At 34.7% G+C, this 27,544-nt stretch overlaps 1 protein-coding gene and 1 non-coding gene across 4 annotated transcripts in view; both read left to right on the top strand.

Annotated features, from left to right (window-relative positions):
• Nucleotides 1-27,544, top strand: part of LOC142987884 (uncharacterized) — a 142,786-nt gene that overhangs the window by 36,271 nt on the left and 78,971 nt on the right. Inside the window, exon 2 of one of the 3 annotated variants that reach the window (XM_076136848.1) lies at nt 463-495. The exons of the other annotated variants lie outside the window; for them this stretch is intronic. Coding sequence (XP_075992963.1) covers nt 463-495 — 33 coding nt within the window. The remainder of the gene's footprint in view (nt 1-462; nt 496-27,544) is intronic. 3 annotated transcript variants of the gene reach the window in all.
• Nucleotides 2,634-2,706, top strand: TRNAK-UUU (transfer RNA lysine (anticodon UUU)). Its single transcript has one exon. It is a non-coding gene; the product is annotated as a tRNA-Lys (tRNA).

Genomic DNA, 27,544 nt, shown 5'->3' with positions numbered 1-27,544 from the left:
CGTTATCTGGCGCGTGTTAGAGCCTAAGCTTGTCTGCGAACAAAAATATGCGAGTAAATTTCAAGAGTTTTAAGTAGAAAGTCCTTTGTCATATTGTAAGTAGCTCGAGTTGAAGAGTTGATTGGTAAACGTGGCCAACTAAGTAAACTTACTTACGTATATTACGAAGTGCCTACGCAAACCACTGTTTGAATGACATTTTGAACCAAAATGTAGATTGGTTCAATAATTTTATGCTCTTTGTACTGAACATATTCTGTCATATTTTAACACGGTCTATTATGTCTAAACGAACAAATAAATATCCATCCACGCGAACTCGGAGGCGTTCTCTAGATTGTACGTTTCCTTTCAGCATTACATTACGTCGGCACTCAGCACATCTTATGCCGATTGCCGGCACTCGTCTACGGCCCGCTAAAACGCACTAATCACAACTGACCAACTTTCCGTTTGTTACAGGTACTATGACAGTCTACGCCGAACACCGAGACCGTGAGTCATCCGTTGATAAATGACGCCCGCTGACGTATCGCACAAAACATTGACACTATTATCATTCAATATTAAAACCGACGTAGAAAGGAAAAGAGGTTAATTGATTAATTAATTATATATTTTTTTTATTCAAGTTGATTGTATTCTAAAAGAGTCAGGATCCAATGTAATGTTAGATGCAAACTTTTTGTCCATTTGGATATTCTATCCGTCTGCCAAAGCGAATAATCAGTCTACAGATCTATTTCAATCTCAAATATCGTCTAAAAGGTGACTGATTTCTTTTGGAGTTCAATTACTCTAAATAATGATGATGATGTCATAATGATTTGATGCGATTCGTCACTTCTCAAGGCGCTTTTTGTGTCAATCGAATTCGGATAACGTTACCGTTCCTATTAAGGTCTCTTTCCTGTCTACAATTGGGTAAATGTGTTACATTTTTTGTGAGCGCTCTTATTTTTTTGTCAGCCGTGACTCACTCTGACATTCAGTGCAGATAAAATCAAAATTTCATGGACTATCTGGCATTGTAAGAGCTTGTATGAGAAAAAGTTCTAAACTCCGCCAACGATAAATATTAAGCACATAAAAGGCCTCTGTTATTCGGAAAAGTTCAGAGCCTCCTTATTATTAATATATGAGAGAGTCCATACAGTCGCCTCTAAGGTCGGCTCTTATTCTGAGATTGAATAAAAATGTTTTGTTCGTTATGTACTCCCATTTATTTAGGTATACATTTTAGATAACAAAAAGCAATTTGTCATGATTCGAGAACGTTATACAAAAGACTGACAAATATTGGAGGTAGGAATACTGGCTTACAAAGGTTTACAATGACCGTTCGGTCAGGTAAAGAGACTTTACTAGGAAACATTTACCCTGTACGTACGTGACTAGACGTCGTATTGCAAATCTTTGTAACGTACGAAATAATACTACACGTTTCGCTAAATTGTAAATTTTATTAGTATTAATCGTAAACGTCCGCAAACCAGTTGCTATTGATGGTTTTAGGAAACTGCGGGTTCGACGCGTTAATGATTCACGGAATCGGTTTTAATAGGATTTTTTACGGTGAGCGTTTTGTGTAGTTTATAGTTTTGTGATAATAATTTATAGAAAAAACTTAACAAAAAAGTAAAACCTCCGTCTCTTCGTAAATTTTATAAAATAACCGTTTTTAAAACTATATGAATTATTCAATAATATTAGCATTTCTGAGGAAGAGACGTATGTGTTACTTTTGAATGCAACTATAATCATTTTGTTTCCAACAAATTAGGGTTTGTACATAGCGAAAATATTCGCTGTTGTTTGTGTCATAACGCCATTCAATAGATCGACCTTTGTTTTTGTAAAAATTTTTCAACACCGACAATGCAACACCTGGTTATTGCAAGCGCTCGACTGGGTTCGTTGGCCTTTTTGCGATGAAAAAATCATGGATGGCGTTACGATTTCTAGGCTTTCTAGTGCTATCTCGTTATCCTGTGCCCCGCCAAGGAAGCCACCGTGAGCAGATCGTCCTCAGGGTTTGAAGTCCTACATGGTTTGTTGGCAAGGCTACCACAATTTGTTTTTTTGATTTGTTTATTAATCTTACTTTCACGCGTTCATCTTATATTTACTTACAAAATCATTTTTCTTCACTCTTTTTTTTACTAATAACCACGACTTTTTGATATTATAACACAAACAATATCTGCAGAACTAGACGAACACAATAATTCCGTTTTATTGAACGTTCACTTCGAATGAAGTTAGTTGCACATAACGCCATCTAGTGTCCAGTAGCGGTATTAGATACGAACTCGTGTTACCTAGGCGTCAGATATATTCTCGGTTGACTAGGCTGAGTAGGGAGTAGAGCGTCAGATTAGAAGAATGTTTTTATTTTACAATAAATTCATGATATTATATAAACTTAATAATGTAATATTTTTTTATATTTCAAATCTATGTAGGTTTCCATAACTGACAACAGAATAAGGTAGCATTGCGTCGATTTTTTGTAACTCATTTTATATAACAGTTGTATAAATCTGAAAAATGTTTTGTTCTTTTACACGAGTTTGTTAGCTGACGTAGTTGTGAATTGGAACTAAACACATTTTACGCCTCTGCTGACAAGAGCCCGGATAGCTCAGTCGGTAGAGCATTGGACTTTTAATCCAAGGGTCCAGGGTTCAAGTCCCTGTTCGGGCGGCTATCTTTTTGGTCATTTTTCTTTTGATTTCATATTAATACTGAATGTTTTTATAAATATAGTTCAGAAATCTTACTTATTTAACAGTTTATATTTGTTAATATACTTATTTCATAACTTTTCAAGTTTAACATAATAGAACCAAACAGTTTGTTCTCTTAGAATATTTCCAAAATTATAATTACATTTTATTTCCTAGTATTGTCTGAATTAAACAAATGTATGTATGAGATGCCCAATAAATACGAATTTTTCAGGATGTTCTAAACACCTTGGCTGTAGAAAACATGGAAAAATCGAGGATAATGTTATGTATTTGATTTTTATTAGCTTTAGCTTCTTCCACGTTGATAGTGTTCATAAATACATAAAAATATATATTTTACATAGTGAGCATTCAAAGTCGAATACTATCCTTTCATGAAACAGCGTGTTGTTGGTGCTAGCATTTATTGAGTGCAGCGCCATCTACTAGTTTGGCCGTGTAACACTTCGTGTTTCATCATTGCAGTGTAAAACTAGCAGCACGAGATGTTGAATATCGTATATCAAGTAGTTCAAGCTTATTACACTAGATGGCGTTCAACACAATTTATAACTGTTTAATAAAAACGTTCACAGATGGCAGTAGTAGGCTAAAATGTTTAACGTATGTATTTTATATTTCTGCTAGGAACTGAGACTCCCATTTACTTCAATTTAATAGAGGCGCTTTGGCGAAACTTTTCAGTTACATATTAATTAAAATATTTAGTGTTTGATTGTTCAAACGACCTTAGTAACGCAGGAATTTTGTCAATTGTTTATCACATAATGAAAACGTAATTAATATTTGCATTGTTTTCGTTTATTTGTGGAAAATGTTGTAATATTGGTCATATTATACAAAACAGTTACCTATATTTAGAATTCATATTAGCTAATCAACGATGAATACATCCAGGAATTAAAAAAAACAAACTATAGAGTAGGTAAATGGAAGAAAAACAACAAAACAACTTTATTTACTTTAAAAATGACGTTTTTAATTACCCAAGGTTACCTTGGTATGATAATAAAAACGTTACATAACTATAATTAATTATATACGGTAATTTGTAATCACACATGGTATACTGCAAGATAACCTAAAGCTACCTAGATATATATGACTTAGCACTTAATACTTGACGATTAACACATAATCGTAATAGATGTTATAATATGTTATTTAATCGTTTCACAAATATAATATAGATTAATGGTGACATACATTTACTAAATATTCTAATAAATTCTCGAGAATCGATTTCAAATATCGTTGATTCGATTCATTCATTTTTTTTACTATTATAAACTGGTATACTTATACCTTTTTTATTTTACGTGGTTAATGCATTGAGCATACCACGGTTTGTGTAATTCCATTGAAATGTCAATTAAATTAACAAGTAAGGTATCCTAACCTTTAATTTTCAATCGCATTTAGGACACGACATTTAGTTGGGATTAATATAACAAAAAACAACCTCGTAACAACTAAAACTGACTTTGTTGGAGACTCCAACTCTGTCAAAAACTAGAACAAAATAATATTACAGCGCTTAGCTACTTCTACAAACATAGAATAGTATCTGATAGTAATATCCTAAAGGCCCTTTGAGAATTTTAATCTAAGTTGGGATGGCACATTTATTAACTCTGGGAGCAAAAGGCCTTTCAGATTTAGGTCAACCCTTTCCTATCAAGATCTACAATGCCGTCTTTTAAATGTCCTAAGGAAGATTACAGTAGGTTTTTTTATATTACAGATAGAAATATTTTTAGTAATAGATTAAATACACAGACTCCGGAATTTCCAAATGAGAATAAAAAAACCTCATTGCTATATTGTGTAATTCTCAACAGACAAATTGAACAAGGTTTTCTAGAAGTTTCTTGCAAAGGTCAGACATGTATAAATAAACTTATCACTAGGTACTGATACACATACGGAATAGGATAAGATAAGTTCCACCTTTGTTCAGTTATCTGGTAGATAGCCATGGCAATTAAGTTATCATTACCATTGTAGTCTGTGTATGGCATTAGAAACCTAATGCGAAAATACAATTTGGTCAGGGACCTTTAGAGAATCATATTCATGCTTTAAATGAGTAAAACGGCGGCAGTCAAATGCACGTGGCAGTGCTGAGTTATTTATTTATTAAAACTTCATGTACTTTAGTGGTACATAGGCGGACTTAATGCATCAAGGCGTTCTCTACCAGTCAATCATTGGGTTAAATAAACAGCTTCAACAGTTATCATTGTATGGTTTATAATGTCTAAAGTCCCGGCTTGACAAATACCTGGGGAATTCCGGGATCATATAGGATTCACACACAGTTGTTAGGTACGCTAATTTATATAGGTAATTAACTTTGGATACAAACAGAAGTATGAAGCAAATGTTTGCACATCTTTCTGAATAATAAATAAATCAACCATAAATCTATTTCTATACAGTGCTTATACATTGAGATCAAACTGTACAGAATATCGTAGATCCGCTCCGATTTTACTCCAATGCGCTGTAATAAAAGTTATCTGGGGCGTCCTCGTAATTTCGGAAGTCCTGAAGGTTCATGAACCGATAAATAGTCATCTTTGACCGAGTTTATTTCGGCACTTGCGAGCTAGGTTGATATAAAATGGTGGTAATATTAATGAAAATAAAAACTCAGCATTCACTCAAGTAAGGTCCTTATGCCGTCTGTGGTTTGAGGGAGATGTGTGTACTGAAATTATAAGTGCTCAAAAAAAATGTGCTGAACGAGGAATACTTCATTGTTTTCGATAACGACAGAAGTGACCGATATATGGTACTGTTTTGCAATTTATGCTATTAATTTTCGCAATAAATAATGATGCTGATAAATCTGTATTCGATCTGTTCGACTTGAGTAATGCGTAAGCTTATTGAATTGTGACAAGACTGCCACAATCTTGGCTTAGAGAACACCTACGTGTACTAATAAATTACAATTGTTTACTACACAATTAAATATATTATTTATTTAAAAATCATGTTTTGGTTGTAATAACATTATATTTTTTTAATTTAGTACTACAGGCCACCTATAAAGTTTGTTTAACTAGCTGACGAAGAATTAACGAGATTGTCCATAAAAATATATCAGAAAAATATTTTTATGTGATATCGTAAATATTAAGATTTTAAGGGTTCCAGTGGGTTCTAGTAACATGTAATGTGTGATTTGTTAGAAAAATAGATAAAATTAGTCATATTTATTAAAAGTAACTAATAAAAAATGTCTTATACAATTCATTGGATCAGTGGAAAACATTTCTGCAATGTTCAAATACAACTTTTATTTTGTTACTAAATCTCAATTATGAGAGATCAAGGTGTACAAGTGCCACGGAACTCTACAATTTGTAAAATCAGGACAACTAGGTGATTTATTACAGACATCGAATGCTTAACTGGTATCGTTGATCGTGTCAGCGAAATAATCATGTGACACCAACATTCTACATAATCTACACCTACGTCTGTCGACCTTCGATCTTTCAGCTTATAAATAAATATGATTTATACATTGTTTACTATATTACCATATTATCTGTATAACAACTTATAAGACCAACTTATAATGATATTTATAGTTGAATGTTTGGACGGGAAATTCAATAACATCATTTAAATTCAGCATTTTGGCGCACGGTTTCTAGTTTTCCGCTCATTTTAGGCAGAATATAATTAAGAATATAAATATTATAGTCAATAAAATAAATATTTGCTACTGCGAATACAAGTTTAGACTATGCAAGTGACGTCACCAGTAAGATACACCGAGGTGTCGGTATCTTCAAATGAATGGAATAATTTATTATGATGTGTTTACCTACTCTCTGTGTAGTTTCCATAATCCTATAAAACATTCCTATAGGGATAGCTGTGAATCATATACTAAGTCATTATACATATACCTACATGATGTCATTTAATATGAAGTTCAAGACATTGAACTACTGATAAACCAGGAAGGATGTATAACAAGTATTTACCGCGTTAAAACATTTACATTGTCGTTTTGTAAAACTTCTTATGCATCGCCAATATTATTCCAGTAAGCAGTTTACTTTTTTCATATTATTTGCTAGTCGACAAGATTTGCATAATGACTATCACGTGTGCAAACACGATTCAAATTAAGAGTTGAATGGACGAAATTTAGAAATGTGTTGAACTGGACAGAACGAGCTGCTCAACGCACGTGGTCGATAAAAATGTTTCCATAATAAAGGCTATGTTTGCAAAATCTCACGAAAGTTGGTAGCCTGTGAAAGCGGAACTAATGAACAAACTAACTTTCGCATTATTAGTTAAGGATTATTGTAATATTTGACAGCGGTTGCGTCTTTCCAAAACTCAACTCTCAAGTCTGGATCAGGAAAGGGTATGCAAGGTTATTCGCAACCTTTAAGACCAATTCAATTTAAACGCAGTAATTGAACTCAACCATAATTACGGTGTGGTTTCAATCTGATTATATTGTCAAGTAATATTATCAATATTGCGGTTTTATTGCAGGCCTTACTTGGGCAAAATAAATAGATGCCATAATGTAATATTTACAAAAGGCTGCCCAACCGGTTCACTCCTTCGCTCAACATCATGTGTTTGGTGATAAAAAGTGTAAACGACTTGTCACTGCTAAAAATAGAATCGCGCCATACCGACCCACACCGTGCATAAATTTTGCGATTTTTGCCGAATTACAAACAAAAAATACATTTTACTCTTTTTGTGAGATGTTTAAACTTGGATCGTAACGGATTTACAATGACTGCGTAAATTATATTACGATTAACGAGAACTTCGTACTAATGAAACAAAAAACAAATAATTGAAGTTCGTTAGAAAAACGCACATTAATTATTTTATAATATGCCAGACTTGTTTTTGTCGGAGTATTAAAGTGTAGCTTCTGTAATAAAAATTACATGTACGGGTTTTCCAACATCTTGACGGATCTACTTAAGTTGTTATTGTTTGGTGTTTTTATGACTGAAGACACGCTAGTTTTAGGATATTTTTTATTATAATCTACTTAAAATTTCACAAGAACTCATTAACATACTTGCCATTTAAAATTATTTTTGAAGTTTTCCTTGTTTTGATATTTTTATTAAATAAAATACAGTTTTCAAACGAGAATCTATAACTCAACAGGTGTGAAAGTTGAGAAATTATTCAGAAATGCATAGCAGACCTGAAACTGTCTTCAAGACGGGAGCATAATAAGGCTGACAACTAACCAGACAAAAGGTATAATGTTAACAAAGCGAAGCAACCTAAATCGAACGACTACGGGCAGTTGACATAGGTACCGTTTCTCATTCATTCTTAGCACTAACAGATTACGTAGATTAACATATTCGTGACCAAGTTAATACTCTGTCGTGCGCGTAAACGAAAGGCGTTGAGATAACATTTGTATGCCAAGTTTAAATTCGTTGTATTTCATTTACAACATTGTTATCATCGTGTGTACCTTTGACAGGCGTGTTTTTGGACCGTATTTCAACATCATGGGATTATTATGTTAATCGACGTAAGCCGGTTCTGTTTACGTTTTTTTTTTATACTGTTCCGTCAAAACAAGCTTCTTTACGTTAATTTGTTTTCGTCCGCTCGAAATAGACAAGAATTGAATTAGAATATAAATGGGTACTTATGCTAATTCGTAGCAAAAGACAGGTGCGTTCGCGTTTAATTAATATGAGTTTTATATTTTTAGTAATCTTTATGATTGATGAGGTTTTTTCCGAGCGACACTCTTAATTATATATTTTTTTGTTGTAATTACCAATTCATTTCTATCTAATCGATTACGTAATATAAAACTGGTCGGTAATAGCGTGAACTTAATTAATTTCTATAAGCGTCTAATGAGGCTTTGAGAAAAATAACGTTTAAGAGCTTTACGCTAAACTGAGCTAGACTGGCAAGTAGATCAAGGGCAAAGTCCCTGGAATATAGACTCTAGGCCGTTGTAGAGAAGCGGCCTTTAAGTTTTCAAGGAAACAATCTCACAGCTTCATTACTTCTAAGCATTTCGATACTTCGAATACCACATAATCACGTAATAACGTGAAACGTGGAAAAATATACAAAGTCATTATTGTGAATTTTCTCCAATTACCGACACCACTCACTACCGCCATTGATCTCGACTAATCGCCAATGGTCTATGGAAAATTACTCACGTGCCATCAGCTTCGTGGAAACACGCCGCATTGCGGCAAAACTACCCATACTAATGAAACAACATAAAAATTGACTATCACCATGATTTCACGTAACAGGAAACATTTCGGAAGTATGTATGTATAAACAACATAATGAAAAAACTTGTACTGTTTCGGTTTAAGTAAAAGCTTAGCTAACCAGCATTGAAAACCGAATAAAGGTGTTGATGTCAGTTAATCGTATTAGACAGTATTATTCATAAGGCGAAGACGTGTAATGCGCTCAGGAAAGCTTCGTAGTACCTGCGTAAGCATGCAAGGTGATGTCACAGCCCCGCATAGGGATTCGTTCGATGACATCACGAGTTCCTTCGATACCTTTAAAAATATATTCCGCCTTCGTTTGACATGAAAAACAAAACGATAAATTCTAACTTAAGAATTCAGGTAAAATGGAACACAAAACAAATTTTTATCTTCAATTTTGTCGACCTCAATACAAAGCAAGTAAGCTAAGAAATTTTTGTCTCACAAGGTTGTCTGGCTCAGAAGCGTGTCTGTTTCTATCTGCGAAAGTATCTTACACTTAGGAGTTGTAAATTCGTTTTAAAATAGTATTAGTTAGCTAGATAAATTACCCTGAAAAATATTGTGGACTCATCAATTAAGAAATTCGGTCAAAATTTATACTCAAAAACTTGAGAGATTACATCGTTTGGCGTGGAGATAACATTCAAACGTTTTACGTCTACCCTTGATCGATTGCCACTGTATTCAACTCGTCCTTCAACAACCCGACACCATAAAAACTTCGCGCTACCCTCAGTTCACTCACCCCTTCCAACTAAATGATTTACGCAGAGTTACAATAAAGTGGTGTTTGGTTGAATTCTCATTCCAAGAGTTTATTTATTCGATGGAATTGAGTTCATCGTTTCGGAGCTTAATTATTTCTATGATTTATACATTAATTATGCATAGCCTCAGTGTCATTGAACTTTAAGTACCGCTAAGTAAAAGGTATTTGGTAATTTTGTTCTCATTTTGAGTGTTAGACGCCAGTTTTTGCTCTCTAATCAATTTGTTCTTCGTACATCGTTCCAAGAATTGCAGTTGATTTTTACAGAATCCCGTTGAATATTGAAGCCAAACTGAGCGCTGTGAACAAAAGCTGCTTGTATAAATTTCCCGTAGGAAATGTCCTAGTGGAATAATCAATTTGCCATACACCGTCAGCCCCTAATGTTTTATTTATTTTGGGGATGTTCAGTTTTCAGGTAGTGGATTCGCTTGTGTCTTTTTGTTTGTCAATATGAGGTTTTTTAACTTTATTATTGGATTGGTTTTCGATTGATATCAATCGTATTAAATTCTTCACTAAATTCTATGGCCAGGTGATTGAACAAAAGTATTTGGTCCTTTTAAGTCTACAACCATCGCGATGTCGCTCATTGTTCAAACATTTTGAATCTTTTCACGCAATTGTTTGTTCAAAATCAATTTATGCGGCGTTTTCGTTGATTTGTTGTTCGATACTGACATTGAAGTTTCGTAGAATAAATACACGCTTCGTTTTAAATTTACATTATGTATAACGCTCGACCTGGTAAAACGTCTTGCTAATGTTTTCTCGAAATTACATTTACCTTGCTTTTCTAACTACTTGGCTTATTCCTAAATTCATTTAAAAACATTTCTGTGTAAAGCTTTATGTTGGAATATTTTTGATTCTTAACGGTTCTGTGAAATAATCCGTTTGTTATTTATTCAATGCTCATTTATCTTCCATTCCGTTTTACGAATGTTGAAGCCCTTGAACGTTCTTAAGATTTCTTTTTAAAATTCCTTAATTAGTTAGATAAATACGTATTTAAAAATCGCAATCGCGTAAGCTGGCTTTTATCTTAGCTATGTTAAAATTTCCTTAACAACTAAGATTGTTAATACAGTTGATAAATTGAGTGACTCATACTCACGAATAAACTTTATTATAATCGATACAGTAGGGATTTTCACAAGCTTTATTTGTGTCATTTATATCAATTTTATTTTATTAATAAATAAAAATAATTGACCTGTTTATGCCCCAGTGCTGGGCAAGGGTCTCCACCCATAGTGAAGGAGGGGTTCGGCCTTGAGTAAACCACGCTGGCCAACTTCGGGTTGGGGCATACCTTTAAGAACTGTTCTAAAGAACTTTCTAATAATATCAGATTATCTATATACGAACATCACGCACCGCACTACAAAACTCACTGAACTATAAAACAATACACGCACTCCTATAGATAATCACTACGCGTAAACTAGTTACATGAACCGACGCAATTGCGCTTTGCGTAACACCAGCGGTCACTTGCCTGTCACAACTGATTAACAAATGACTTAATATACAAAATATATTGGACAGTTGTACAGGTTCATTCCCGGTTGATGCAACCGCCTGGTTTTCAATCTGTACAGGTTGTACTAGAAATGTATTTGTGTTGATTTTTATTGATGCTAAGACTTTTTTTATCTGCTTATTCATCTGGCTTTTAGACAACAATTTATTTGTATTATTTCCTTAATTGAAAGATATATTTAGATAAAAGTGAGAAATTTATTGAAAATCGCTACGATTTATAAAAAGTGTCGTCGCCGCTACTGGTCTGTCTGTTCGCGGTAAACTAAAAATCTATTGAGGAGATTTTGGTCCACTTTTCACCCATAAATATGAGGATTCTTGAAGCAGGCTTCATATAAAAGTAAGATTCTTATTCAGGATGGCTTTAAAACCAAACGTCTATCCTTTAATCTAACCGATTCTTATCACCAAGTCGTGCGACAGTATAATCTACGATGACTTCGCATTTTCCTAATCCATTGGTATTTTTGTTTTTTAGAAACATTTCCGCTCTGTTATTACAATACCGATGTGATAGCAGAGCTAGATTTAACTCGATATTATGTAATTGGACATTTCTATAGAAATTGTGGCTTACTTCTTATATTATAAACGCGAAAGTTTATGTATGGATGAATGTATGTTTGTTACTTTTTCATGCAAAAACTACTTGATTGATTTACATGAAATGTGGTACACAGATAGTTTATAATCTAGATTAACACATGGAAATGTTTCGTCACATTGAAATGACGTTGGCAGAAGATACTATAAATGTAGAGTTAAAAGTGATAGTACAACATATTTCTATAAAGGTTAAGTACCTCGTAATACTTAAGTGTGGTTACACTAGAAAATGTAATCGAAACCTAACATCAAACCGCAGCCTATTATTAAAACTCAAAACGAGTTATTCCCCGAATTAGAAAGGCGTTAACAACCGAATCGGTATTACGCTCAATTTTCCGTTTTAACTAACCAATAGCACCGACAGTCGCAGATAACGTTGTGCGGTAATCTGTTGAATGCATAAGCTGTATGCAGATGGTTCGTATACGCCATTTTAATGTCGGCGACAGAACAGACATTGGACAAATGAAGTCATTTATTCATTTAGGTCAAATTTATGACTGACAACTTAGCGTCAGTTCGGAAGGTTTGACTAATTAGAAAATCTGGCAGGACACTCCGTTCTTCACCTAGGCTCTCGTAGTTACTTATCCACCAACCTTACTTCTTTTTTTGATTGCTTGTTGCTATATTCAGGCACAAAGTTAAGTGACGTCTACTCTTTCCACGGCAAAGAATTTACTGAAAATACATTTGTCTGATTATTTCTGAATTATAAAATGTTTTCGTTTTCTAAAGTTTTTAGATAATAAGCTACATTCACGAAAGGGTTTTAACTTGATTATGCTGTGTTACGCCTTTGACGTTCTGAATCCCTTTTCAGAGGTTCCCGCCTTTATTATCTTAGATCTCTTTTCCCCTTTTCTGTTTATTATCCGCGAATTATTCAGTAATTCAGTAAACTCTCATAAAATATCTAAAAATAATAAAAAGTGATGCATCACGCTAGGTCTGGGCCGTGACACATAACATTCATGGAATTGTCACACGTGCTCTATGTAGACAGTAGCAAGAATAACTGATGGAAGATGGACCAACGTGATTACAGTTCACATCCGGTACGATCAAGAATGATTCATTTATAAAAGTGTAATTAAGTACACAGTTAATATAATCTACTTTTCACATTACGTTCGTTCCCTGTTCTGGTCCCTTTTTGCATTCAAACGGGTATCTGTATACTTAAGTCGAGATGAAACGTATTTGCGTTAGCATATTGGGTCACAAGTCCGTATCTGTATCACAACACCTTATCGTAATCGCTACGTGTATCTCATTTTGAATGCAGATTTTCAAAGTAAAATATTTTAAATAGGACTCCGGTATAAGTCTGTTTTTCACTTCGGTACCTTATCTTAAAATATATTGCCTTTCAAAAACATTAAGGCAGTCAATTCGTATCCAATCGCTTCCAGTCGTCACCTCATTTAGGACTGCGTTTTACTGTCACTATTTCTTTCATTCGACAAAGTATAGAAAATACTGTAACCACGCACTTTACGTCACAAATTGAATACGCAACAGTGAAATAATACAATTGTGAACCAAGCTTTACATATTGTGCGTTATGTACGTATTACACAGTTGCATAGTGTTGTAACAATAATGCGTAATGTCGTAGATAAATGGGTGATTAAAATAAATATGCGTGTGAAACCGGAGCGGTGCAAGTGGAGCGCATCGGAAGCACTGACAACGCGTCAAAACAATAAATGCGTTCTAAGCTTGATTTGCAACAAGTTCGTGTATTAATATAGACCGATTAACGCAATCTGATTGCTGAAACCTTTTATTTTGTGCGTTATTTTACTAATCCCATATTTTCTAGCACAATCTGAAGGAAATCGATAGATCAGACAAGTGTACTAAAATAACGCGTAATAAATAATAGAATTAATATTCGTCAGATTTGGAACTGTCAAATGATACATGGACTTAAAAGGTGGAAATATCCTCTCAGAAATGCTTGTCTATAATCTTTCCAAAAATAATAAAGGATCAACACGACTGAAAGCAAGTTGAAAGAACATACTTATATCCCTTTGAAATGGTGATGTCCATAAACGGAGCAAAAAGAACTTAAGAACTTCCCGTGACAAACACCGGGAATGGTTAATGTGTTTCATTGAACTCGCAGTTCGAACTAGTTTTGTTCGTATGTGTAAATAAACAAATGGTCTGTGTTACTTACGTGCGCTTCTATGAAAGATTGTATGCGCAGGAGCAGTTTTGGGAATCACGAGTTCTTGTAAAACGTGTGTGGAGTAAGATAAACTATACTAACTGATAGCAAACGATTCGTACTAAACGGTTCTGCATTTACGTAGCAACTTCGCTGTAAGATAATAAGATTATTTCCATTTACTTAAATGAAGTTTGTAATCTAGACTATTTGCGTGATTCTCTTATATTATCTGTCAGGTTAAAAGTAAGTGTTTATTAGTTTGTTTATAATAATACTGATCTCTATTCACCTTCTAAAGAAAACATGCTTATATTCCACGTCTTAATCGTTGTCATAAATGCGTTCCATTATCTATTATGTTAACTAGAAAGTCGCGTATCTAGGCGTTATTTCATTCCCTCGTAAATATTGATACTTACCTTTATGGCCCATACTTTCTTCATATTTAAATACACAACTAAACCAATTTATAGAATCGCTGTCATTTAATCTTTATTATAGTAAAAGTTGTGATCTAGCAACCGCGAAGAAAACTAGGAACAAGTTATGTAGGCAATCATTTTATTCAGTGACATCTGCATACTCGTAAATTCTTATTATATCTTCTTCACATAAATAAGCCAAGTTGTAATTTAAATCTCTAGAAAGTTTATATTCAAAATCAAAATCAAAATCAAATCATTTATTCATTTAGGTCAAATATTGACACTTATGATAGTCGTTACAATTACTGAATCTATTGGATATTATTATATTACGCTGATATTTGGTATCAAAGTAGGCAAAAAGAAAATAGTTATGTTTATGTCGATAAATTGTGTAAACAAACAATTTGAATACAACTCCCCAATTGAATAGTGAAAGTAAATTGAAATCGAATCAGAATCGCCACAATTGACTGTCTTGTTTTCTCTTTGTTTTTTATTATTTGTATATTATCGCCTTCATTGTTTGATTCGAGTTCAGGTCAGTGTTATATCAGGTTTTGTGAAGGTGTATTCTCTGCATTCATCCGCCTTTCTTTCGTCATGACTCGCATTTAAAGTGTACTCAATTCTAGTGTAAAGTTACTTGAATTTTTGCATCAACACGGAGCCAGCGAGCAGAACGCTACCCATAATAATGTTACCAGTTTTCCATAATATAGTGCTAGTAATACTTTACATAACAAATTGCAATACACTTAGTATGAAGGCTGGCCACTGTCGCATTGCGCGTACGCAATTATTGTGATTTACATCGCATCGCGCCGCTCAACAAAGTGCGTCAACTCTGAATTATAGCTAGCATTACTTTTGATGTATGAGTTCCAAAGAAAATTATTGTACAGGTAACATAAAGACCTGCCTAGTAACTTTAATAGATCAAGAAAGAAAAACCCGTGTAGGTTTTATGACTTGTAAGGAGAACGATTTCGACGCTTTTTATATTTCATTGAACTATTCGCGTTAATCAATTCAGCTGTTAGTCAAACGTAGTTACTAAGTATAATTTACTCACTATTCCAGTATTATCAATATCTTAATAAGGTGTTCAGAATATTACTATGATTCGTTTTCACTTGGATATAATCTTAACTAAATATCTTGAATAGGGAAAGTTGACTAAGTAGCAATAATCACGGGCTAGATATTAAAAGTAATTATTTTATGTTGCCCTGAACATTTTATCCAATAACAAAATCTCGATACTAATGCCTTTCTCTTTTTTCTTTTCCTTTTACATAACTATAAATAATTATATTTGTAATTCGTTTATTAGTTACATTTCTATTCAACTACGTAGTTTACTCAATGTTGGTTTATTTCACATTATATTGACCTCAAAGATGTACTTTGCGCTGCCGACTGCTATCAATGAGACGATTTCTATTAGAATTAGACTAGTAAAACACGAATAAGCTATTACGAATAGCTAAAAGGCAACATGATAAGTTCAGCTTTAAATCATATTATTCTATTGTCTTTAAGAAATAGGACATTTCTATATTTTATTATAATAAATAAATGCCACCCAAGTTACCCAAAGTATCCAATAGGTATTATGTTGTAAAATATTCACAACAATAGTTATGTTACGTGCGTGTATACGTGCAGGATTAATGGTAAAATCACTCGTTTACAATAAAACGACTATTTTATTAATACCTGGGCTAAATCTAATATGACGTCAATCCTTTGTATGAAAATTGCCTGCAGTCGATCAGCATTTGATTTATAATCACGAAATGGACGTAGAATGTAGATCGTTCGAGCATTATGGGAACAATACAACGGTTGCGCAAACGCAGCCCTGTGTCCTTCCACTGTATGTCACAATCGACCCATTCCATCCGCGTCTAATAATAGCCTATCATTTGTATTACTAATTATATATTATGTATTGTTGCGGAACTCGAATAAAATAAGTAGGTAATTTATGTGTTCCAGGTGATCATTTCAAGTATCCGAAATATTCTACAACGTGGCCTTTTGAGAATAAAGGCACAGTTAATAGTTAATAGATCATTAACGAACTGCGGTTGATCTAATTCCGAGCTTACCACAACACAGACCAATAGTTAAAAGAGCAAACCACCTTCACTAAACAAGGCTAACTGAGCAATATGTTTTTCTACCTAGCAATATTTTCGTTCATTTTCCTCAACACACCTCAATGTAACTAGCATTGCAACTTAATCATAGCCAAACACGCACACTGTCAAACGAGATAAAAAATTATATATTACCGTCATCACCTGTCTCGTAACGCCCTACATTGCTGAAAAAACATCCGGCTGAATGACTCATTGTATACCCAATTTGCCCATATAGGGTGTGATAGTTTCATTATTTTATATAACCGTCTTTGGTACACATATAAGTTACGGTGCCATTCACAGAGACTCGCATTGCGTAGACCAACTTCTTGTTTTTCATTCCGTTACTTGGTGTACTGTTTATGAATGATATTTTATATGCATGTAAAACTCTCGTTATATTATAACGTACGGGTGATATTGAAAGGGTTATTTTCGAAGGGATTTTGACCTTCGAAGCCTAAACACCGATACCATAATCCTTTGTCTTTAAGAAAGGTTAGAAGCATATGCGCTCATTAGGCATTCGTGCGACACGTTTACTGAATATTTTTTCAGTTCTAATGGGTTCGGCACTAGAGGTCAGTGTAAGTCGTTCCAAACGACCAGTGATCTCATCAGGTTCGTTTCACTGATGACGTCAACTCACGGGGTAAACAAGCTGGGCTTGGTAGTTTTTTAATCTTTTGTTTTGATGCCTCTTTGCACGCGCCATATGTGAATTAGCGAACTGCCGACATGGATTAATGCGGAGCATATTTTATTTTAGACACTTCGTATAAAGTTACGTCAGCGCCGTATTTGTATGTAATAAATCTGCTATGACAATAGTCTTAACTACTTTTTAGAATAGCCCATCTAAAGTTTCGAAGCGTATTTCAAGATTTGTATATCCTGGTCTGACCTATAAGTTACCTTTAGACAAAACGGTATATTGTGGAGTTTGACGTCAAGGAAGAAAAGATACACAATTTAGACATCATAAAGGAAACAAGTTATTATACTAAAAGGTAAAAAGAGAATGAACGTAAAAGTTACGACTTGCGTGTTTATCACCTGGAAGTCTGGTGTTATGCGAAAATAACGAAAACATAACAACAATATTATATTTATGCTTCACAAAGTCATTGCTTTATGACTTCAGACTATATCCATAGCAACTTTATCTCTGAGAGGTGACTTGTTAATTTTCGCATAACAGTATTAGTGCATGTTTAACAGCTTAACCGTTGGTAATACTTTGCAGGCATCCGCTAAATTCGACGGATGCTAAACGTTTTATTTATTTGCCGATTCCGCATCGGAGTTAAGTGTTTTGTACTAGAAAAACAACATTGCACACACCATATAAGCAATTATGTGTTAGAAAAGATCCGAGCGTCCATTAAATACGAAATAGTAGTAGTGTGGCAATCGTCATAGAATGAGTTTCTCAGTCTGAATGTTTTATTATACAGTTGTTAAGAAAGTAAAGAATTCGCAATTCTATCAAGGTCGATTATGGTACCAGCTAACCATGGGCTAGGCCGCAAATGAATATTTTGCAAGGAATGTTGATAGTAGTATTTCGTTGAATGCATTTGCATTTTTGCATACAGATTACGTGTGTGTATTGTGGACGAATGTGTATTTAACATTCCGTGTTTACATGAGAATGAATGGCAAACAAATGAGTACGGCGCCACAAATATTGAGATTTCATGTCTAATGCTGGTTGGCGCCACTTGACGAAAGCATGAGTAATGTTCTGCTTTTTGGTGGTATAGAAACTGCTGTTTAATGTGTAAGCACACTTAACAAACAATACTGAACTTAAACATTATATTTGTGAGACTAGAACTTTACCGTTGTATGAAATGGACAATCATTGTGTATATAGATTGGCCATACGCGTGTTCTGCTGTTTGAATACACGAACAAGTTCAATTTCAATAACATCTCATCTTAGCAAATTGTATTTTTTGGTATCTACATTCTCCCTATAGGATTGAAGCTTGATTCATAACATTAGATATTTCCTTTGATGTAATCCATCCACAAGTAATCTTAATATTCATCACCACAAAATTAATTTAACACAAAGAACTATAAAGAACCCAACTGCCTTTCAAACACTTTATTAACGCATCGATGACATCGCTCAGTTATTTTAGGGCGTATCATGTTGTAAAGTAACGGTCCACTGCGTCGATTGACGTGAACACAAGCACATGGAACTATTTCTGTGGTAGATCAATTCGCAGGAACATGGGAAGTTCATCGCACGCAATAATGGTCACCTGTTTATACACTGTTAAAGTACCTGGTTTTAAGTAATGTAGATTAGAAATAGTGTCGTACCCCTTGACATTTAATTACATTTAGGAACCTCTTTCTCAGTTCCGACCCCATATTCATAGGAAACATGAATACTAGTATACTTACTAGAAAACTCACTGGTGATTAATTTCGATACAGGTTTTGACTTTGATCCATCCAAATTGTGCTAATTCCTTCCGAAACGTGATATGAAAATAAATTATGTGTAATGTTTAAATAGGTTGTTGGTTATAATCGTTATCACAATTACTCTTGCCCTGCTTACTTAAATCACATGTCATGATATCGCGAATTCAGATGAATCACTTTCAGGATGCGCGCGGCCTTTATCTCTCTGGGAAAATTATGAAGCTGTTTTATTAATGTATCACCATTCTATTTATTATCCTCAATAATTATACGTTCATTGTTCGCAATTTACTTCTACTTGAAGATGTCATGGCTTCTCTTTTGATGACGAGGTGAACGAACAAAATTCCTAATGAAAAGGTCAAATTTTAAAATGATGCGGACAAAAAACGTTTTGCGTCTCTCATAATTATGGCGGTATACAAACAATTTGCAACATCATTACGTTGGTCGTTGAACTACTAATCGCTTCTGTTGCTATGACGACTGGCACTGTTACCATCAATCATGTGTTTGGCACCCGGAAGCCGCTAGAAAGTTCGATCAACGGCCTTTACACGCGACCTTGGTGTCGAATTACGACCAACCCCACACGGACATGGATATAAATATCAGAGTTTATCGACTTCCACAATTCTTCCCCTTTCTGTATATTGTCTATTCTGTGTATATTTCGTCAAAGCATCTACTGTCAGCTCTTCATGTTTTGAATTTATTATCCACTCAGTTTACTGTGTAAAAATCTTTTACAGAAAGAAAGCTAATTTATTCACTTAAAAGCTACATAAATATTATTTTGAATAAATAATTCAGTAGGCTCGTTTATCACGCTTTTGTCAAAGTTGACCCCTAGATGTGGCGTCATCGGTCACTACCCCCGCGGGCACCCTTACCCTCGTAATTGTTCAAGGTTCACCGCACGACCTTCACGGCTTGTCAGGGTGTCACTTTACTAATGTCATTAGCGTTTTAAGTTACCGCGTTAGCTCGTCCGGTTGCACCACCACTATTTTTACTCCGCTTTCTTCATTTATTTTTATCTCCTTGAAGTTTTGATTGATTTAAATCTTTAATATCATTTCCAATGTTTTTCAAACAAACACTAGGGCATCTCAATTCCTTCGTATAACTTGGCAACTATTCCTGTTTTATAAATGCTGCAACACATCTGTTCTCCAGTAGTTTTATGGCTTTATCAACAGACGTCTCGTTCATCTCTGTCATAATCAGCTGTTTATTACTATTGTTCTTGTTTAACAAGTATCTAATATCTGTTCAGACGAACGTCATGTTTCTTCAATTTTGTTATCTTTTGTTGTCCTCTGTATCGTTTATTGTGCACGTCTCGCCGGTCGTGTAACAGTTCGGATTCGTCATTCGTCTAATTTTGAGAGTTGTGGGTGGCGAGCGGCAATCTTTACGATTGCCACGAGATTGAATTAAACCTCTCTATGTTACGTTTTAATATATTCTGCGTCATGTCGTCACAGTTAAATGAGGCTACTTAAAAATAGTTTGATTTCGTGATAACACTCATCAACTATCTCAAATTCATCTAGGTATTGTTTACGTGTTCTTGTTTTCATAAAACTCATCGTCAACGATAACAATTTAAATGTTTTCTTCAACATTGACTTTGTTATTTCCATAATATTTTCACGCAAGTGTATGTATATTGGAGACACGACAAATTGCTCTCTTAAATGCGCTGAATTTAATGTGACAATTTTGGAGCGCGTGAGAGCTTTCATAAATCTGGTGCCATTTCGGAAAGGAAAACCTTCGGCGTCGTAAGATTAAGGAGTCTAATTTTTCATGAAAGTGCAAAGCAATGTTATACACAAAACGATCTCAAGGCTGTGACCTGATTTATTTAAAACTACTATACGAGTCATGCTTATTTGGTTTTATAATTTATTAACAATGATCTATATACATTCTGTCTATTATTTTATCCAGACTTACGTAAAGTACCTATAGAAGAAACTTGTGCAGTAATAAATTTGTTATAGTGAAACTCTGCTTCAAAAGCACCCAAACAAATACCAATTTAAAAATTGGCCCATTCAAACCCACGCTTCAATCAATTCCGCTTGTTATTAACGATTTGTTTACGTATCGTAAAAATGCGTTGATCGGGGTGTGCGCTGAAGCCGATATGTATGCCTAGAAGTCTAGACTCGCGAGTCAACATTGACGACGATTCGACCTTCGGACACTAACCTTTCTTTTTTGCCGTTTTAGTCGCAACAGTCTCGCGTATTGCCAAACAAAACCGACACAACGTGATGAAAGTAGAACCGGACTTAATAAATTCATCACAATTTACGAGTTTCATAAATTACACTATACGCTTTGAGATGGCTGCTTGTGTAAATGTCTTTTACGCTGAGCACACCAATTAAACCTTTTATACATTCGTCTCGTGGTTGTGTCGTTGGCAATAAAACTAATGGACATCAGTCGTTATTATACCTCCGCATGGATCTATCGTCGCATAGTTGAGAAATCAGTTTTAGATTTTACTCCGCCATTAAATCGTGGTGTAACTTTGAATTAAAATAGATTTTATAGCTCACCTCTGCTTCTTTGGAGCCAGAGGTAAACATGCTAATTTTGTACTGAGTTGTATACATTTGATAAATTGGAACGTTTTGATCTTTAATTCGTTACAAGTAATTTGTGATCTGAAGCTGACATAAAACTTAGTGTCGACAACATCGCATAAACCGCTATGTTGACGTCAGCTGTTGCTTTATATCTCTTACCTTACAAATTCAACGATTTTCATTTAAATACTCTGAGAAATATGCGGAATCTTCCGCTTAGCAATGCGCAATGAGGGGGTGGAAGGTCAGCCTTCCGTGGTTTGTTGCACTGCCGAACTCCGGTCAAGGCGACCGCGGCGCCAGCCCGGAGCCGAAACTAAAAATACCAAATAACCGAAACATAAATAAATTGGGTAAATCTGCAGAGTGTCCGGATGCACCCACTTGAAAAGGTGAAGCCGTAGGACTCGCAGAGGACACGTGTTTCCAGATTAGCAACTAGCGATAGAGAAGCTTTGTGTAAACTAGAACCTGTTTGAGAACCGTTAAGTTTCATTCACCATCTTCGTCTCCCAGAGTTAACAAAATAAACTCTTTATTTCGCAGAAACTAGTTGCAAATAGAATCTCGCAGACCAAAATGACAGATACTATTCGAGATTGAGCCTGTGCCCGCCGGTGACGCAATGTACCAGCAATTCCGTGTCAAAATATATTACATATATTATGTTATGTGGCATTTGCCCAAATTAAATTTTCTATGACATCTAATACACCTTGTCAACCATAATAATATTTGATATAAATGATTTTGTTTTGCGTTAGTATCGCGGAAATATCATCCCATTTATTTTTAGTCAAAGGATTTTTTATTCGGGTTTTAAAATTGTATGTAAAGTGTAGGTACACCACGTGGCATAAAATTATTTTCAGATGAAAGATTTATTTCTATTGCGGCATAGGTTTTTTTTCGCCTCACCGTTCTCGTGACAATTTTCATGTTTGTAAACAGAAAAAGAACTGTAATGACATTTTTGCGCTAAAATTCATCTTGATATTTCTGAATTTGTGTATTGTGACAGTAAGAAATATATCTTGACAGTATTTTTTAAACATTTAATTTCGATTTGTGTAGAAAGTACACGGGTGCCAACATAAATAATGTGGATGCAAATAATGTTCGCTTGAAATATCATAGAAAAGTAACGCAAATGCGGAAATGGTGGGTGATTATGTAAACGTGTTCTCTTACATTAAAATTTGTACATTATCAGCTGCTGCGTTCTGGGTTAATGCATGTCGTTAAAGTATGTAGATTATTTTCTATATTCACATTAATTAATCATAATGTTCTCATTCTAGCGTTGAGCTCGTTTGCGGCAGCTTTTATCTTTTCTGCGGTCACGAACCACGATACCTACCATATTGTGTTTGTAATTTATTCAAATAGTTACTCTTTCTCGGAAATAAGGGTTATAGTAAACGTGATTCCGAAATAAAGGGCGATTGTTCTCTACTATTTATCACAATTCATGGTCCATTGCGTCTACAATGAACTCACATAGACGCTTATCCGGTAAAGTGAACCGTATGTTTTAAATGTAAAGCATAGTTCGTGTTGTGGTGGATTAGTCGCATGAAGCTGATTGTGTCTCGTTGTTATCGTGTCGTATCGAGTGGCGCACGCGCCACAAACGACCGCTTGTATGATTTATAACGTGCTCCACTGAAAGGTACCATTGTTGGTATAACAGCTTCGACAACGATTACACAATCGCATCGTTTGACGCCTGACGAAGGTTATCTGTGTATAGGTTAGCTGTGTGCACTATGACCAACTCAACTTGACCGATTCTAGACGTATACTGTTAATACTGTAGATGGTATTTCACGTTTCTGATCTTTTTGCCTCGGCAGCCATTGACCATTTACCGTGGAATTTGTGCCCTTTTCCGGCACTAGTCAAAAATGCAGGTGTGCACTCTTAAACTATTTCAGTGTTGCTCAATATCTTGACTTATGAAATGTTCCAATTTTTAACATAATGACGTCTAACCGGCTGAGTAAAGACTAATTAGGAGCAGTTTAATGCTTCTCGGTGTTGAAATTGTCGCATAAATTAACCGTCACTCGAACATAAAATATCCGTACTCGTAATAACATCAGCACGTAATATTGTCGATGTTTGGTGTACATTGTAGCTGCAATAACAAACTGGCATCAGTTCCAATCGTTCCAATTAGCGTAAATCAATTACATGGTTTCGAAGATCCAACACTAACTAACTGCCGTGAGGTGGGAAGTATGAATCACCAGTTTTGGTGATTTGCCAAACAGTTGGCACTTTACATACCAAAGCCACATTGGAATTTGTGTTTTTATTAATATGGGGATTAACATATCGCAATTGCGCAGTTAGTAATTTCTATTTACACCATGTACGAAATCTGCCACGACAGTTTTATTTGTATGCAACATAGCTAACTGTTGCGAAGACTTATCTTTAGATCACACGTTTTTGCGCAGCATTCTGTGAATACGTCGTAAATGATACCTGGAGGAGCATTAGTTCCCCGCAGTGTTACTGCTCGACATATTGTTATTTCAATAAACCGCTGTACTTATACGCAGAACAAATCGATTACAGACTAATAACCTAGAAAATCATAAAACAATACATCACCCATATAATTTATTCAGCTTTACCTAATGGTTTCTTGAAGCTAAGTTTATTATGTGTTGGCGTGTAACATGTAACACGGTCGTTGTATGACTCATACGCTGCATACACTATCTATGGTAATTTATGTCATTGCGCATGCAGAAAGTAATGATGCTAAGTACTGGGTAATTATAGATAAAGATGAAAAAGTGAATGGTGTGCAATCATCGCCGGTAATAATCATCGAGTACTTGCAAGTTTTATGAGAGACCAGAGACCTCTTGCAACTTTATATTTATGACAGATTATGTGATATAAGGTGCTTTATTACGATTTTGATGAAATCGCACTTCCGGGTAATAGTATCCTGTAATACGAAAGTTTGGATTGATGTCGGTTACTCAATCATTTCGCAACTTTTGCACTAATTACAAGATGTTAACAAAGCTTTACTGTGTTACAGTTAATTACACACTACTATGAAACAATATGAAATCATAAGTTAGTAGGCATTTGGGTATATTATTCTCACTTTATATACTCAATTTGTGACTAACATATCGATAACAAATTTTAATATTATTATTTCAAATGTCAAAACCCATACGTAATTCCAAAACGTATTACAAATATTTGCACGACGTAAAAAACACTACACGATTTAAACAGTTGTATAAATATTTGAAATATTTACAGTATCAAGATTAGCTGAAAAGAATATTAAGTCGCATTATGCATTGAAATATAACTGATATGGTATCGTGGATAATCTTCTGTATACTAAACACACCTTCCTTGATACCAGTATCTTTTGCAAGTCTCACCTATATTTACTCATTTGGTCATATGATTGCCGTGGAAGCGATTATTTTGGTCCTTGCTATATATCTTTCTTTTCAAAGCGTGTACATGATTATGATACTAGGCATGCTACGCAGTGGCCTTAGTCGCAGTTTTACGTCTGAACTCTGATTGTATTCTTCCCGAGAGTTCTCTCCCCATTCTCTTTTTAATAGCTAATACTTCACACTGTACTGAATTCGCATTAAATGATTTAATCGATTATTCAAAAGGAAATCGTATAGTGTTAATAGAAATAGTCGTTCCACATTATATCACAACCGCATTTTGCAGTGCCGACAAACTGCAACTATTTCAAATCATATTAAAATTATGCAACGTAATGATTTACACAATAAAACTCTATTATTGCAATATTGCAAATGCAGGGATAAATAATACATTTTATTGTGCAGTTTCTCTCATTGGCAAATGATAATGTACCACCGACGCATGTTCGTTGCACTAATTTAATGTTATAACATTCTTCTAGTGGCTTAGCCCGCTTGTACTAGTTTTGTCTAAGTCCAACCATTTCGAAGCATAACGGGTTAACGTATGATTTGCATCAAGGGAATATGTCCTAAATTATTCAGAAATATTTTGATCAGTCGGTACTAATGCTTATAAATAAATGTTTAGGCAAAGCGGTTTCCGAAATTAGGTAGGTATAAAACTAAAGTTTACCTATTGAGAAACATTTCCTCTATAAATTGGCGTCTCTTTAAACCTATTACTGATTAAATGATTATTGGATTTCCCTTCACGTCATATCGCGCGATATAGTTTGAGGAATTTAAGTGCAGGCACATTTCGTTTACCTACGTATTTTAGTAAATGTTTCCAATATTTTGTTCCGTCTTATCTACAATAAGAGAAATAAACTCTTTTGTTATTTCCCCCTATTATAACAAAGGACAATGTGCTAATCGTGTATTGAAAACAGAAGCTGCCGTCATTCCCTTATCGAACTGCGTAAGTCGTAAAGTTGACGTAGGGAAAAATGTACTTTGAGATAAGCTATTGCAATTGAATAATAATAAAGAACATGTAAGTAGACATAAAATAAGGATTGCCACGTACACACGTTCTATTGCCTTATAGATTACGTATTCACCGAGTCATCCTGATTTACAAAAAACTTATTTTTCTCTCGATAATGTTACTATGTTAAGCTCAGAGGATCTACAAACATAATACCACCACGTATTCATATGACATGGCAAAATAGTACAAGAAAACTACTTGCTACGATCTCTACATCTTCCTCTACTTCATCCGCATTCATATATCTAAAGATGTAATCAAATCGTAATACATTTTATGTTTTATTTAATTCTCTATCTAAGAGGAAAACGAAACCTATTGTACTCGTGTTACGTCTTGTAAGCTCTGATAATATCGTTATTTGTAACCTTAGCATCGGCCTTGGCGCCAGCGGTAAATAGTGAAATGCAACTAACATGATGCAATCAATGTCTGCTACCTAACAAATATTTATTTATAACATTCGATAGGTTTATTTTTAATCGATTGTGTTCGTATTTTCGGCTTGAACTTAAAAAGTAATTGTGGTGTTATTTCAAACGATTTGTTACGGTGTTGTGTTGACCTTGGCCTCAAATATGCCTACAGATTAGTAGTCATGTTATTACTGTACGTAACTTATTACATCAGAACGACCTTTTCGTTTTTCTTTTGGTTACCAACGAATGTTTGTGGAGAAGCAGAATCTTCTCGAAAGGGCTCGTCTGTTGAATCATTGCAACAACCGAAACTAAAGTACACCGACTACGCCAAAGGTTGCTTAATCTAACTGATCGCTAGTGAAGTGTCTTTGAGCGTGCCTCACTTTTTTGTAGGGATTTTATACATTTCTGACAGATCGCTAATGTTTGTAAGGCAATAAAAACGCTAGTTAACAGATGGTTATGATGAAATCTCTTCAACTAGTTTTATAGTTCCACTGTTTACTAATACTAGAGAATAATATATATACTGATAGCACAAGCCGTTAACTACTTTAATTGCTCGTAACACCGCATCGTAAATCCACTCGTAATGAATAGGAAATGCAGTTTTAATATTGTTTACATTCGTCTGGCCCTTGAAATGTCCGAGAAATCGACGTTATCAAACTCATTATAGTTTGCATGCATGGTAATGCCGAGGTCGCATGCATACAATGGTCAACGCGATAAAAACGTAATCGCGGCATGTCGTCGCTATGGAATCCAGTACAAAACTAACACAAAGGTCTAGGTGCTATTTTTATTATTAGTCATCTAGCTTTCTACCTACGACTGAAACATACTCCGAA

Source organism: Anticarsia gemmatalis, chromosome 1 (genome assembly GCF_050436995.1).
Source record: "Anticarsia gemmatalis isolate Benzon Research Colony breed Stoneville strain chromosome 1, ilAntGemm2 primary, whole genome shotgun sequence".
NCBI lineage: Eukaryota > Metazoa > Arthropoda > Insecta > Lepidoptera > Erebidae > Anticarsia > Anticarsia gemmatalis.
This window is presented reverse-complemented; position numbering and strand designations above follow the sequence as displayed.